At 33.7% G+C, this 13,428-nt stretch overlaps 1 protein-coding gene and 1 long non-coding RNA gene across 2 annotated transcripts in view; one reads left to right on the top strand and one right to left on the bottom strand.

The window, feature by feature from the left end:
- Window positions 1-191, bottom strand: part of LOC107680939 (uncharacterized) — a 10,256-nt gene extending 10,065 nt beyond the window's left edge. The window contains exon 1 of the long non-coding RNA XR_001633207.1: window positions 120-191. This is a non-coding gene — a long non-coding RNA (uncharacterized LOC107680939). The remainder of the gene's footprint in view (window positions 1-119) is intronic.
- A 2,842-nt stretch (window positions 192-3,033) lies between these two features.
- The window catches only part of LOC107680937 (potassium voltage-gated channel subfamily KQT member 1-like), a gene marked incomplete at its 3' end in the record, with an annotated part of 48,390 nt that continues 37,995 nt past the window's right edge, over window positions 3,034-13,428 (top strand). The window contains exons 1-2 of the mRNA XM_016477032.1: window positions 3,034-3,281; window positions 6,058-6,545. Coding sequence (XP_016332518.1) covers window positions 6,079-6,545 — 467 coding nt within the window. The remainder of the gene's footprint in view (window positions 3,282-6,057; window positions 6,546-13,428) is intronic.

The raw sequence follows: 13,428 nt of genomic DNA, 5'->3' as shown, positions 1-13,428 counted from the left end.
TCTCACCGGGCAACTATAAACACACACACACACACACACACACACACACACACACACACACACAAAGATCATTTTAATGAGAAATAAAACAACACAGAACATATATCCGTATGACGCACCTGTCTGTGGTGGTGGTGAGCGTGTCTGTGTCTTTACAGTATCGCTCTTCACTGAGCTTGAGCATCTTCTTTCTGGCGTGATCATCCAGATTCAAGCTGGAGAGCTTCACCTGCAAAGATAGAAACCTTTTTTTAATTAAGGAGAGTGTTTGATTCATTAAAACGGCATCACGATTGAGAATACATGAGGAGTAATGTATAGTCAGACAGTAAGCACTGACAGGATGATCAGGATCCTGCTTATCTCTTGATGTACAAAAATAACTAAAACTGAAATAAAATTAATGAAATATGACTAAACACAAATCACTCATTTTAAACATTAAAAGGAAAACGGAAAATACAAATATAAACTTTAATATTTTTTTCTAAATGTTTTATAACATTTATAAAAAATTGATTTTATTAAAAATATTAATAAAAACTATAAAAGTAACTCGATGCTAAAATAACAAAAAAATTAAAATGACAAAAAAATCACTAAAACTTAAATAAAGAGAAAATATTAAAATAAAAACCTAAATATTTATAGATTTTTCTAAATAAAATTTAAAACATTTATAATAAATTCAAAATATTAATAAAAACTATAATAGTATCTCAATTATATTAAAATAAAAAATAATAAATAGTAATGAAAATGACAACACAACAAAATCACTGAAACCTTAATTTAAATAATATAAAAATAAAAACTTCAATTTTTATATAATTGTCATATACAGTATATATATATATATAGAGAGAGATTTATTTCCCAGTCTTGAAAGTTCATCAAAGGACAATGAGTCACTTAATCCAAATCTTGAGCAGTTCTCCAGCAATCATTTTCACTTGGTGTTCCTCCAGTCATCTGAAATACACTTTCTATTAAATCTTTATTCTTCCAAACAACAAACCCTCAAAAAGCACTAACTATTATGCACAACTCTGCTCTTTAAATCCCACTCCGGATCGGCACAAACACAGCCCAGAGTCGTCACTAAGCTCTCTCAGAGAACAAAACAACGGCGCACAATGCAATATTACTCAATTTATCTGGGGTTTCTGGCCGTTCCAGTTAAGAAATGATGGGGGAAAGACCCTCATCCCGTAAATCTGCCCTTTGATCCCCTTCACATCAGCCCTGATCCAACGGGATTAACGTCAGATGCTGATTCCCGGGTTTTCAGGCAGATGGTGAGAGATTTATGATAAATCACACATTTCAGATTATAAATAAAGAGAGAATATCTCAACATCAATGAGGTTTTGCTCAGTAACACAGCATTGCACTGACGAGTGAATTTGTTTATTGGAAACAGTCAGCGTTTACTTGAGCGAAAATGACTTTTATTAATAATCCGGGACAATTTATGATTATTTAATTCTCCTGTACTTTTCGTAACATGCTACAGAATATGTTTAAAAGTCCCATATTGTCAAAACTGAAATTTCCTGGCTTTTTTCACGATAACTGAGGTCTAGGTGCTATGTAACTACCATATAAGTTTCAAAACAGTCAGTCCACAGTAAAATGCACACAGCCTGCATAAAATAGCTGTGATTTTTCAGGAACCGTTGTGACTTCCGTAAAAAGTTGACGTCAGAACTACACAGTCACCGCCTTCAGTCACCACCCCGAGCACCGCCCACCATCCCACTCTCCTTTTGCCAAACCCCCAGACAACATCACATCCATGCCATTGCTGAGCAACAACAACATGGAAACATGTCGAAAAGGTTAACTTTAACCACGAAACCAGATCCGTCGACATCACATCTAACGTGTATAGTAAAGACATTTGCGCTAGTTTAAATGGGCCGCCTCCAGTTTCCCCTTTGTTTTGCTGCCTCCAGCTTGCGCTGTGACGTCGGCTGTCCCTAGTTACCTGTGGTTGGCCTGGCCGTGTGTCACTCAGAAAACAACAGGCCAATCAGAAGAGAGGCTCATGAATAGTAATTAGACAGGCCAAAATTGACTAAAAATATATTGAGATGGTTTTTATTCTTAAGGACATCAAAACCTAAAATAAAACTCTAGAAAGGTGTAAAATATGTGACTTTTAAGTGTAAATATTGAGCCCGTCATCGTAAATATCCTGCTGATTACAGAACCGGCTTTACTATCAAAATGCGCATGACAATCGCCTTTGATTAATCGTGCAGCCCTAACGCCAGACTATATTTTGACTCAATATCCGATCCATCTTAATTCAATTCAAGTTTATTTGTATAGTGCTTTTGAAGATGCAAATCGTTGCAAAGCAACTTTACAGAAATGTAAAGAACTCTGGACAAATGAAACGGGGAGGAATCTCTCTCTTATTACACCCACATAATATTTGCATGTTATCAACTGCTGTCCAATGTTGAAAACATTATCAGTCTTCAAACTCACGCTTCAGGGCCGCACAGTGCTTCTTAATGGCAACCGGGGTTAAGTGTAAAAAGTTTGGAATCTGAAAGACATTAGAGGACGGGACCTTTTAATATACACTGCCGCTCAGAAGTTTGGGATCAGTAAGACTTGCAATGTTTTTTAAAGACGTCTCTTCTGCTCATCAAGTTGTATTATGTTGTAGTTGTATTATCAAAAATATATTTAATTGAGATTCACTCACTGTTCGCAACATATATTTAACAGCCTATATTTCAAATATATTTGACGCGACGCAAGTGTATAAAGAACGCACGAACGCGTTTATCACAGCTAAAATATCTCTGTGAAACATTTAGCTTGTAAATAACGTATATAGGGCCTATTGTTAAACGATTATATATACAAAAAAACTTCGATTAGCTATATTTAGGCTATATTTTATATAATTTTTTATATTATTATTATTATTATTATTATTAGCAAACTCATATTTCTTTTTTTTTTCCAGAGAATATGGCGTAGCCTAATCCTCTTTACATGCATCAGTGCCGAAAACGTTTGGATTTGTAGATGTTTATGATTATTATGACAGAGAGGGACGCGCGTCAGGTGTATGCGTGCTCTCGGCATCTCTGCACACGTGCTTCACTCACAGCATCACAGACAGACAACTGATGCACATCTCCTCATCACTGCAATTAAAGCGTTTAGCCTGCTTCAGATGATGATGATGATGAGGAGGAGGAGGAAGAACTGACGCGCAGCTCTGCACGAGAGACATCAGGAGCCCTGCTGGAGAGGTATTGTTGATTAAAAAGTGCATTTCTTTTAGTTTAAAGTGATGTTGTCCATTGATGACAGATTAACAATGACTTCGTGTGTGTATGAATTAGAAAAAAGCTGTTTTTGACATTTCACAGTTAAAATTGCGCGTGTAGTGTCTATGATCAAACAGTATGATGAAAAGGCATTTATTCGCAAATAAAATAGTCTATTTCTGTGTTAAACTGAACATGAATAAACATTGTTTTGTTTTTTTAACATTTTCTGTTGAACGTTTTGAATGCACAAAATATGCATATAAAAATGTAGCCTATGATAACTTGGTAATATTTTACAATAAGTTTATGCTTGTTAACAGTTATCGCACAGCTCAGCGTGAAATAACAACGAACAAGCGTTTTATTTATTTATTAAAAAAAAAAAATATATATATATATATTTTTTTTTAAATGTCAAACGTCGTATATGTTAATGTAAGCTAGCAATAAACAAAACTATATAAACGTATCAAAGTGAATAAATGTTGCAAAGAAATATTATTTATGATACCTGTGTTAACTAATGTTACTGTAAACAACTGTATTGTAAAGTGTAACTATAATAGTGATTTGAAATGATTTAAATGTATTCATAAATTCCTTGCATAAATAGTATAAAGATTTATAATTTTACATTATATATATATATATATATATATATATATATAAGATTTAGAATATATATTCACGTCAATAATATAAAGAATTGCTTACTTTTATATACGAATTGTTTACTTTTTTATATACTATAAATATACAAAATATAAAAAAAAACAGCTCTTAGAATTTTTCATGCAAGTATGTGTGCAGTCATAAGTCTTATAAAATCTGGCGACATAAATTAAGAAATTTGTAATAAGTTATTATAAGAAATAATTGAGCACTTTTTGTAGAAACCTATGAATCCCATTTGTTTTGGTTTGATAACTTGGAAGAGTGACCGGTTTCATTCATTTGCTACATTTGTGTTTTATGCACAACTGAATGTTTCCCTCTCTGTCCACTAAATCCTCTCGACACGCTCCTGACATTGTGATCTGCAGCTTAAAGCGGTCATCTGACACTATATCTGCCTCTGTGACTGACAGACATGGCAGAGAGGATGGCAGGGTCCTGTTTCGATTTGTCTCCACTCACAAAGCTTTTTCCAGTGGCTTTGTGTGTCCGTCCGCTGGTCATCTTATGATGGATCGGAGATCTCGTGATTTCTCTTGAGGGGAAAATCTGACCTCATTAATTAGGGTATTTACTCCTCTTCCTCACTGCTCAGTGACTGTCTGAGGAAGACCTCAGTGAAATCACAATCAAGCTGATGAAACTCATTCAGCACATGCTCAGTACTGTCTGAGCAAAAACAAGTGTGATTGTTCCATTCTGAGAGACATTTTTAACAAAAAATTTGCATTTATTTGATAAAAAATACAGTAAAAATAGCAATATTGTGAAATATTATTACAATTTAAAATATCTGTTTTCTATGTGAATATCTGTTAAAATGTAATTTATTCCTGTGATCAAATCTGTATTTTTCAGCATCATTACTCCAGTCTTCAGTGTCACATGATCTTCAGAAATCATTCTAATATGCTGATTTGCTGCTCAAGAAACATTTCTGATTATAAGTGAGTGAGTTTTCAGTACTATTAAACATGATCTCATGGTGCATGTGACCGTCAGAGGAGGGCTATGGATGTGTCTGGGGATCTTCAGTGCATCCTCATGTAATATTAACCTGTCTGAGATTGTCTGAGCTGCGAGCTGCTCCTTATTTAAACCCGCAGACTTGGAGCATGTCATGACACCTCATGAGCTATTGTGTGCTGTGACTTTCCAACAACTAATCAATCAAACGCAACCCAATACACAAAATCACCAAGACTGTAAACAATCTTAAAAGGTGAAAACCAGTGTGAACAATTAAAGGAACAGTTCATCCAAAAATGAAAATGTGCTGAAATGTGCTCACCCTCAGGTCATCTGAGATGTAGAGAAGTTTGTTTTTTCATCAGATTTGGAAAAATGTAGCATTGCATTACTCGCTCACCAATGGATGTGAATGGGTGCCGTCAGAATCAGAGTCCAAACAGCTGATAAAAACATCACAATAATCCACAAGTAATCCACACCACTCCAGTTCATCAGTTAACGTCTTGTGAAGACAAAAGATGTGTGTTTGTAAGAAACAAACCCATCATTAAGACTTTTTAACTTTAAACAGTTGCTAAAATACGAGTCCATATTTCATAATATTCCTTCCTCCAGTGAAAAAGTCGTCTGGTCTGAATCAGGAGAGAAATCTGCACAGATCAAGCACCGTTTACAAGCCAAAACAGCTCTAAATAAACATGTAGGTGGATTTTAATGTGAGAGGAGAACAGGAGATGGACTTTTACACTGGAGGAAGTGTTATTATGAATTATGGATGCATATTTTAGCTGGAAGCGACGGTTTGAAATTTAAAACGTCTTAATGCTGGATTTGTTTCAGCTTTTGTCTTCTCCAGATGTTAACTGATGGACTGTAATTACTTGTGGATTATTGTGATGTTTTTATCAGCTGTTTGGACTCTCATTCTGACGGCGCCCATTCACATCCATTGGTGAGCGAGTGATGCAATGCTACATTTCTCCAAATCTGATGAAGAAGCAAACTCATCTACATATTGGATGATCTGAGAGTGAGTACATATTGCACACGTTTTTTTTTTAAGGTGAACTTCCTTTAATTTCCCCCCAAATGTGTTCTCCCTTTACAGGTTTGGTGGCATGGCAGATTAATGGCTTTGGAGCAGTCAACTCCACTGAAACGAATCCCCACCATGGGGGACAGGCTGGGCCGCACAACCCCTCTGTTATCCCGTGGACGTACGTTTGGATGGTCCACCTCCAGCAACAGCCTCAAACTAAAGAGCTGCGGCCACAAGGGCTACGACTTCCAGCACAGCCTGGAGGAGGCAGCAGCGCCCAGCGCTTCCCTCACCGCGGCACACTCTCCTGTTTCACTGGAACTGGAGCCCGTGATGAATAATGGATCAAGCGTGCCCGTCGCTCCAGATGGCCACACAAAGGAGCCACCGGCGCACAGCAAGCGCTGCCAGCCCCTCTCCATCTCCACCGTCCTGCTTCCTGCCGCCGCCCGCTTCACGCACAGCCCTTACCACGCCAAGACTAGCATGCAGGGCGATGTGTACAACTTCCTAGAGAGACCCGCCGGCCTGAGGTGCTTCCTGTATCACTTCCTCGTGTGAGTAGACCGTTCCTGTTCACCTGCATGTAGCATTTGTGAATGTGAAGCTTATGATTGGTTTTTAATCAGACTTTTATCACGCTAACTTCACATCATTCTGACATCATTTAGACATTGTCTAAAACTGTTTCAAATGCCATTTTGTTAATTAGAGCTCGTAAATATGAAGCTTGTGATTGGTTAATAGGGTTTAAATTCTGGATTGTGGTTTATTTGAGACTATATAATTTATTTTTTAAGTGCATTATTCATTATTGATTTTTACGTTAAGTACTTTTAGGAAACTGACGTCCTGCAGTGTGACATGCCACATCTAAAACTATTTTAAATAACATTCTGCTAATAAGCAAATATGTGACCCTGGAGCACAAAAGCAGTCTTAAGTCGCTGGGGTATATTTGTAGCAATAGCAAAAAATATATTGTATGGGTCAAAATTATAGATTTTTCTTTTATGCCAAAAATCATTAGGATATTAAGTAAAGATCATGTTCCATGAAGATATTTAGTAAATTTCCTACTGTAAATATATTAAAACAATTTTTGATTAGTAATATGCATTGCTAAGAACTTAATTTGGACAACTTTAAAGATGATTTTCTCAATATTTAGATTTTTTTGCACCCTCAGTTTCCAGATTTTCAAATAGCTGTATCTCGGCCAAATATTGTCCGATCCTAACAAACCATACATCAATGGAAAGCTATTTATTCAGCTTTCAGACGATGTATACATTTCAATTTCAAAAAATTGACCCTTATGACTGGTTTTGTGCTCCAAGGTCACATATATGAAACTTATGATATATGATTATGAAATGTGTGATTGGTTAAAAGGATTATTTTAGTGTAAATATTGGTTGAGGCATGTTTAAATTGAAGAAAAATATTTGTTTTATGTTAATTTGAGACTTTATTTTTATGTGCATTATTGATTTTTAGATTTGGGTTGTTGACATATCCTGCTGTGTAACATGGTAAAAATTATTTTAAATAGCATTTTGCTAATTATCATTTGTAAATATGAAGTATATCATTGGTTAAAATATTTTTTTAAGTGTGATTATTTGTTTTATGTTTATTTAAGGCATATTATTCAAATAAGAAGAGACTATAAAATGTATGTTTATGTAAATGATTGATTTTTATGTTTGGGAAGTTGACAAGCTTCATGTACAAATGCTAATTAGCAAAATGTTGATGAAATGTAATTTTTAATCAGCATGTCACACTGCAGTGCTTTGACATGCTGATTAGCTTGTGATTTGTTTAAAAGGATTTTTTTTCAGTAAATATTTGTTTTATGTTTATTTGAGACTATAGAATATAGACATAATTGATTTCTATATTTGGATAGCTGACATGAAATACTTTTGAGAAGTAACTATTTTAAATAGCATTTTTCTAATTGTAAATATGAAGCTTGTGCTCGGAAAATAGGGTTTTTAATCAGTTTAAATTGAGGATGGATATTTATGTTTATCTGAGCCTATACAGTTTATTTTTAATATACATTATTGATTTTTATATTTGGGCAGTTGAAATATTTTTAAGAAGTTGATGTCGTATTAATAGTATTTTCTAAGTAAATATGAAGCTTGTGATTGGTTAACAGGCATTATTTTCATGTTTATTTGAGGCATATGATTTATTTAGGCCAAAAATATATATAAATAAATCTAATTTATAATATATTTATAATATAAATATAATTAAATTTTTATGTATAGTATTGATTTTTTTTTTTATTTGGAAAGTTAGAATGTCTGCTTTATGAAACAGCATCTAAAATGTGTTTTTTTTAAAATAGCATTTAACTAATTTTTTCTGTAATTATTACACATGCAGATTTATGAGTGCATATTAACTAAGCAACAACATGGACTATTTGTACTTTTAGAAATGATTTTTCATGTCATTATCAACTAGTAAAGGCAAAAATGGTGATGCTTTACTTTAGTATGCAATTAACTTACTACATGCATTTAAATACATTTTTACCTATAAAGTGTCCATGGGCACTTAATGCATATTATTTAGGGTGCTTTTAAACTGCTATATTAAAAACCTGTCTGTATTTGACTTAACTGAACTGCTTTTTTAATAATGTTCATGTCTGATTAGCTTGATGTAGTTTGCGTTTGTCTGAGAGAGTTGTACGTTTGACTGTTCACAGAGCTTTTGTGTTGTAGGATTTTGAACTTCATTTAACTCCTTGCTTTTTCTAAAAACAGTGGTTGGACATCTGGTTCGGTTTGTGACTGAGGCATTTAAAGCAGATACTAAGTTTCCTATAGACATGCAGACACTTTTATTACGCTCGCTCACTTTTAGTGCAGTGATCTGAACAAACTCCTGACATGTTTTGCATGTAGAACCCTTGCATTTGCTCAAGAAAATGTGAAAATCTTGATTTACTGTCATCCGTTTTGTTTTTAAAAGTGCACGTTGCTCCAGCCGTGTGTTAATTACAGCTGATGCTGCGTGCGGATCTCCGTAACTAAAGGCGAGTCTCCGTGGCCCGGATGTGTCCCCGCTCCTGAAACAGGTCAACCTGATCCTGAAAGCAGCACCTCTGAACCCGTCTGTCTCTGTGATACACCGCAAACTCAGACACAGGTCACCGTGAGACACACACGAAACGCGGCTCTCCATTAGCTCCACTGAGAAAACAAGACTTCATTGGTCTCAAAATGATTTAGGGTACAGGAGAAAATGGACGGTTTCAGTGTTAAATCACCATGAAGTGTGAGCTAGTTTAATGGGCAATTAGGAAATCAGTGCTGAAACTCATAAAACAGATCCATTAATCTGTTAATGAATCAATTAATCCATTAATAACATTTTTATTATGATTATAAAGGAATAGTGAAGATTCTCTGTCATGATGCTACAGCAGATTTTCAGTGAATAATGGCTACAATTTCAGTCTGTTTCTCACACAAATCTGTCATGAATTCAGAAAAATTGGAAGATTGTGCATGTGAGTTTTTTATTTGTTTTGCAGTTGCTAAGATTCTCTGAGTGATCGCTATGTGTTCTGAATGGTTGCTAGGCGGTTTCTTTTTTATGTATGTATGTATGTATGCAGGGTGCGAACTACGGGGGAGCTAGGGGGAGCTCGGCTACCCTTAATAAGACATGGGCTCCCCTGAAAACGTGATTTGTGAAATTTTGGGGGGGGTCTCAAAAAATATTGACTGTGTTATTTTGACGTGCAATTTCAGTTTTGTGTAATGTGATCATCGTGTATTATTATGTGTACATACACTTGTAGCTGTTATGTATCTTTGTAAGACATTGTAAGCCAACGCGCAAGCGCACAACAACACCCCCCCCCCTTATAAAAAATAAAACAAGTGGGCTCCCCCAAAGTCCATGGTATAGTTTGAACACTGTATGTATGTACAGTATGTATGTATGTATGTACTATTATATCTTTTCATTCATATTTTGAATTAACTGTTATTTTTATATTTTAATTTTAATTTCAGTATAATTACATTTGTTGTCATTTTATTATTTGTGTGTATATATATATATTTATATATAATTTTTATTTTTTTTTTTTTTTTTTTCTTTTTGAAACTGTGTATGTATCAGCAACTCAATTTTCATTTAATTCATTTAGTTTAGCTTTTTGTTGTTTTTATAAATTTTTTAATATAAATATTACTATTTATGTTTAATTTATTTTTAACTTCTTTTTTTTATGAATTCGTTTTTTTTACTTACTACATATTTCATAAGTTGCCAACATTTCTCTTTTATTTAAATGTTATATTTTATTTTATTTCTGCTTTATTCCAATTAACAAAAAAATATTTTAAAAGATTTAGTTTACAGTAATAGCCCTGCTCGGAGTCAGTCCCCATCCACTTTCATTGTATAGAAAAGAACAGCATGAACATCTGGCTAAGTATCTCTTTTGTGTGTGTGTTCCATTTAAGAAAGAAAGTCATTGGAATGACATGACAGTGAGTAAATAGTGACAGATTTTTATTTTTAGGTGAACTGTCCCTTTAAGAACATGCTGATAACTCTCTGACCCACTTTTTCAGTGAATGAATTCCAAATTCAGGAGAATAATGAATGTTCAGATGTGGCGCTCTGCCCAGCGCGATTGGTTCGTATTAGTACTTATCGGACAGGCATGTCATGACAGCGATGGAAACTTCAGTGCTGTTTGCTTTGGTGGTCTGATAACTTCTCTCTCTCTCTCTGTGTGTAACTGAGTATCTAGAGTTGCAGTCACAGCAGTGAACCTGATCTTAGACTCTTACAAAATTAAACCCCACTGACTGATATTGTATGCCGCTCCTTTAAGTAACTCTTACTTGCCGATGGTTATCGATGCCAGGTTGTTCTCCGGCTGCTCTGCCAGCGCTGAAGTGGATGCATAAAGACTAATGACCTCTCTGGGTCTTCAGGTGGCCATGGACTGAAGCTTTTGTGCCAGGACATTGTTTGCAAAAATCCTGTCTGGGTTTGGAATTTGGAAAACTTGGGAGAAATAAGTTTTGAGTTGGGAGAGTTTTGAGCTATAAAATTAGTTTTAGCTATGAAAGTTTTCTTTATACTTCAGATTTTTCTTTCTACATTTCTACTACTAAAATTTGGTGTTTAATTCAATGTGTTACTTGCCGTTTCTTCGTAATTAATTTTGACATTTACAAACAAATTCTTAGAATGTTGCTTTGGGAAGTAATTTTAATAAATTCAGTTTAAATTGAAGTACTAAAATTACTACATAAATTTACTGAATAATTACTTTTAATTATAATTTTTTATTAAATTCACTAAAATTTAGAACAGAGTTAAAATGTAAACTAAAAGCTAATAAAAAAATAAATAAATTTTAATAGTAAACTATTATAAAACTAATATTTGAGCTATATATTTGAGATGTTTTGCTGTTTGTAATTAATTGTGACATCCAATAGCAATTTCTGAGTGAAAATTGTTTCTACAACAATTTTTAATTACTTAAATAAAAATTAGAAATGGTGCCTTTTTTTCCCTACATATTTACTTTAATATATATTTAAAGCTCTCTCTCTCTCTATCTATCTATCTATCTATCTATCTATCTATCTATCTATCTATCTATAAGCTAATTCAAAGTATGAATAAATAATACAATAGCATACAAAAATAATACAAAAATAACAGATTCTAAAAAAATTATGCACCAAAAACTTGAAAATGAAAATTAGAAACCAACTGAAATTAAGTTTAAATTAAATACTAAAATTACTGTTACATTACTATAATTACTTACTTAATATATAATTAAAGGTAAATAGAAAATCAATCAAAACTAATAAAAACTATCCAAAAACTAATAAAAATGACAAAATTACTACATTTTTAAACTGAAAAATTACAATTAAAATAAAAACTGATAATATAAAAACAAAAGCTAATTAAGAATGTGAAATAACAGTGATTCTAGCTATAAAATATTATACTCAATTAATCATTCACAACAAGACCAAAAACCTGCTTTGATAAAGCATATAGGAAAATAATATGTTGTTAGGCACCAACTTTGACTTTTTCTTTTTTTAAATCCTTGGGAAAAATAAAAACTACACTTTTTTTTGTTTTTGAACTATTCAATTAAAAATGAGCTGTTCAGATCATCTGAGAAATCTCCTTGTTGTCTCTAAAAAAAGTGAGGTTTTATATAATGATTCTCTTAGAGGCTGCATCATTGCTTGGCTTTCGTGTTCCCAAACATGTGCCTTTTTGTTTGCCAAAGGCTACAATGTGTAAAAAGTGCGGAAGATAAAAACAGACGACACTTGCATTATGGGAGATTTCCTACAGCGATGCACATGGCCAGGTGCCTCTGAATCTTACGCAATGATCCACATGCAGTGCACCGTTTCACCTCTGCATTCACTGCGCTGCAGCTGCACGACTGCAGACGTTTGCACGTTTTATATAACGCAGGGATGCAGCGACTGCATCTGTCTGTGAAAATCACCTCGTTCTGAACGCTAACGCAAGATTTCTGTTTCTTCAAAGAGACGGACACAGACATGATATTGAACTATTTTGAATATCACAAAAAAGACCAAGAATGTGCATCAAAAAAAGAAAAGTAAAAACATGCTATTTTAAATTGATGGGGTGTTTATTGCAAAATTGTGATGTGGTTGCCATGTGATTTTTTTTTTTATCTTGTTGCTAGGTGCAATAGCTGGTCTGGTTGGTTGCTAGAGTCTGCTAGATTGTTGTTAGGTTAGGTGTTGCTCGGGTATTCTAATTGGTTGCTAGGTATTGTGAGGGTGTTCTGAATGATTACACTCTAAAAAATGGTGGTTAAAAACAACCCAGCGCTTGGGTGAAATATGGACAACCCCAGTGACAGGGTTGTTTTGACCCAGCGGTTAGGTTAAATGTTTAACCCAGCTTTCTGGTTAGTTTTGTTTAACTCAACTATTTTTATTTTAAATTACTATATGGCTGGCTTAAAATGAACCCAAAATCAGACACATAATTACTAGAGGCTTCAGCCATAATCAAAGGGTGAACATTTATTAATAATCAATTTAAGAAATGTTTATTTAATTATTATATATTCAACTTAAAAAAAACTTACTAATAAATGTTAATTTATTGAACATATGAATAAATGTTAATTTCCAACCTATTTTGGGTTCATTTTAAGCAAGAAACTGTGTACTAGTGTACTAGGTTGTTCTAGTGGTGTTGTTATTGTTAACTAAAACTATTAAAAATAATTTTAATAAATTGAAATAAAATCTAAAAAAAAAAAGTATTCGATGAAAAACGTAGATTTAGAAAATTTAGAAATGTTTCCTTGGCAAATAACTGAAATAAATAGTTGACGTAAAATTTCTAAAACTAAAT

Source organism: Sinocyclocheilus anshuiensis, unplaced genomic scaffold (assembly GCF_001515605.1).
Source record: "Sinocyclocheilus anshuiensis isolate Anshui unplaced genomic scaffold, SAMN03320099.WGS_v1.1 scaffold1716, whole genome shotgun sequence".
Taxonomy (NCBI): Eukaryota; Metazoa; Chordata; class Actinopteri; order Cypriniformes; family Cyprinidae; genus Sinocyclocheilus; species Sinocyclocheilus anshuiensis.
The sequence above is the reverse complement of the archived record's forward strand: the minus strand, read 5'-3'. Positions and strand labels throughout refer to the sequence as shown.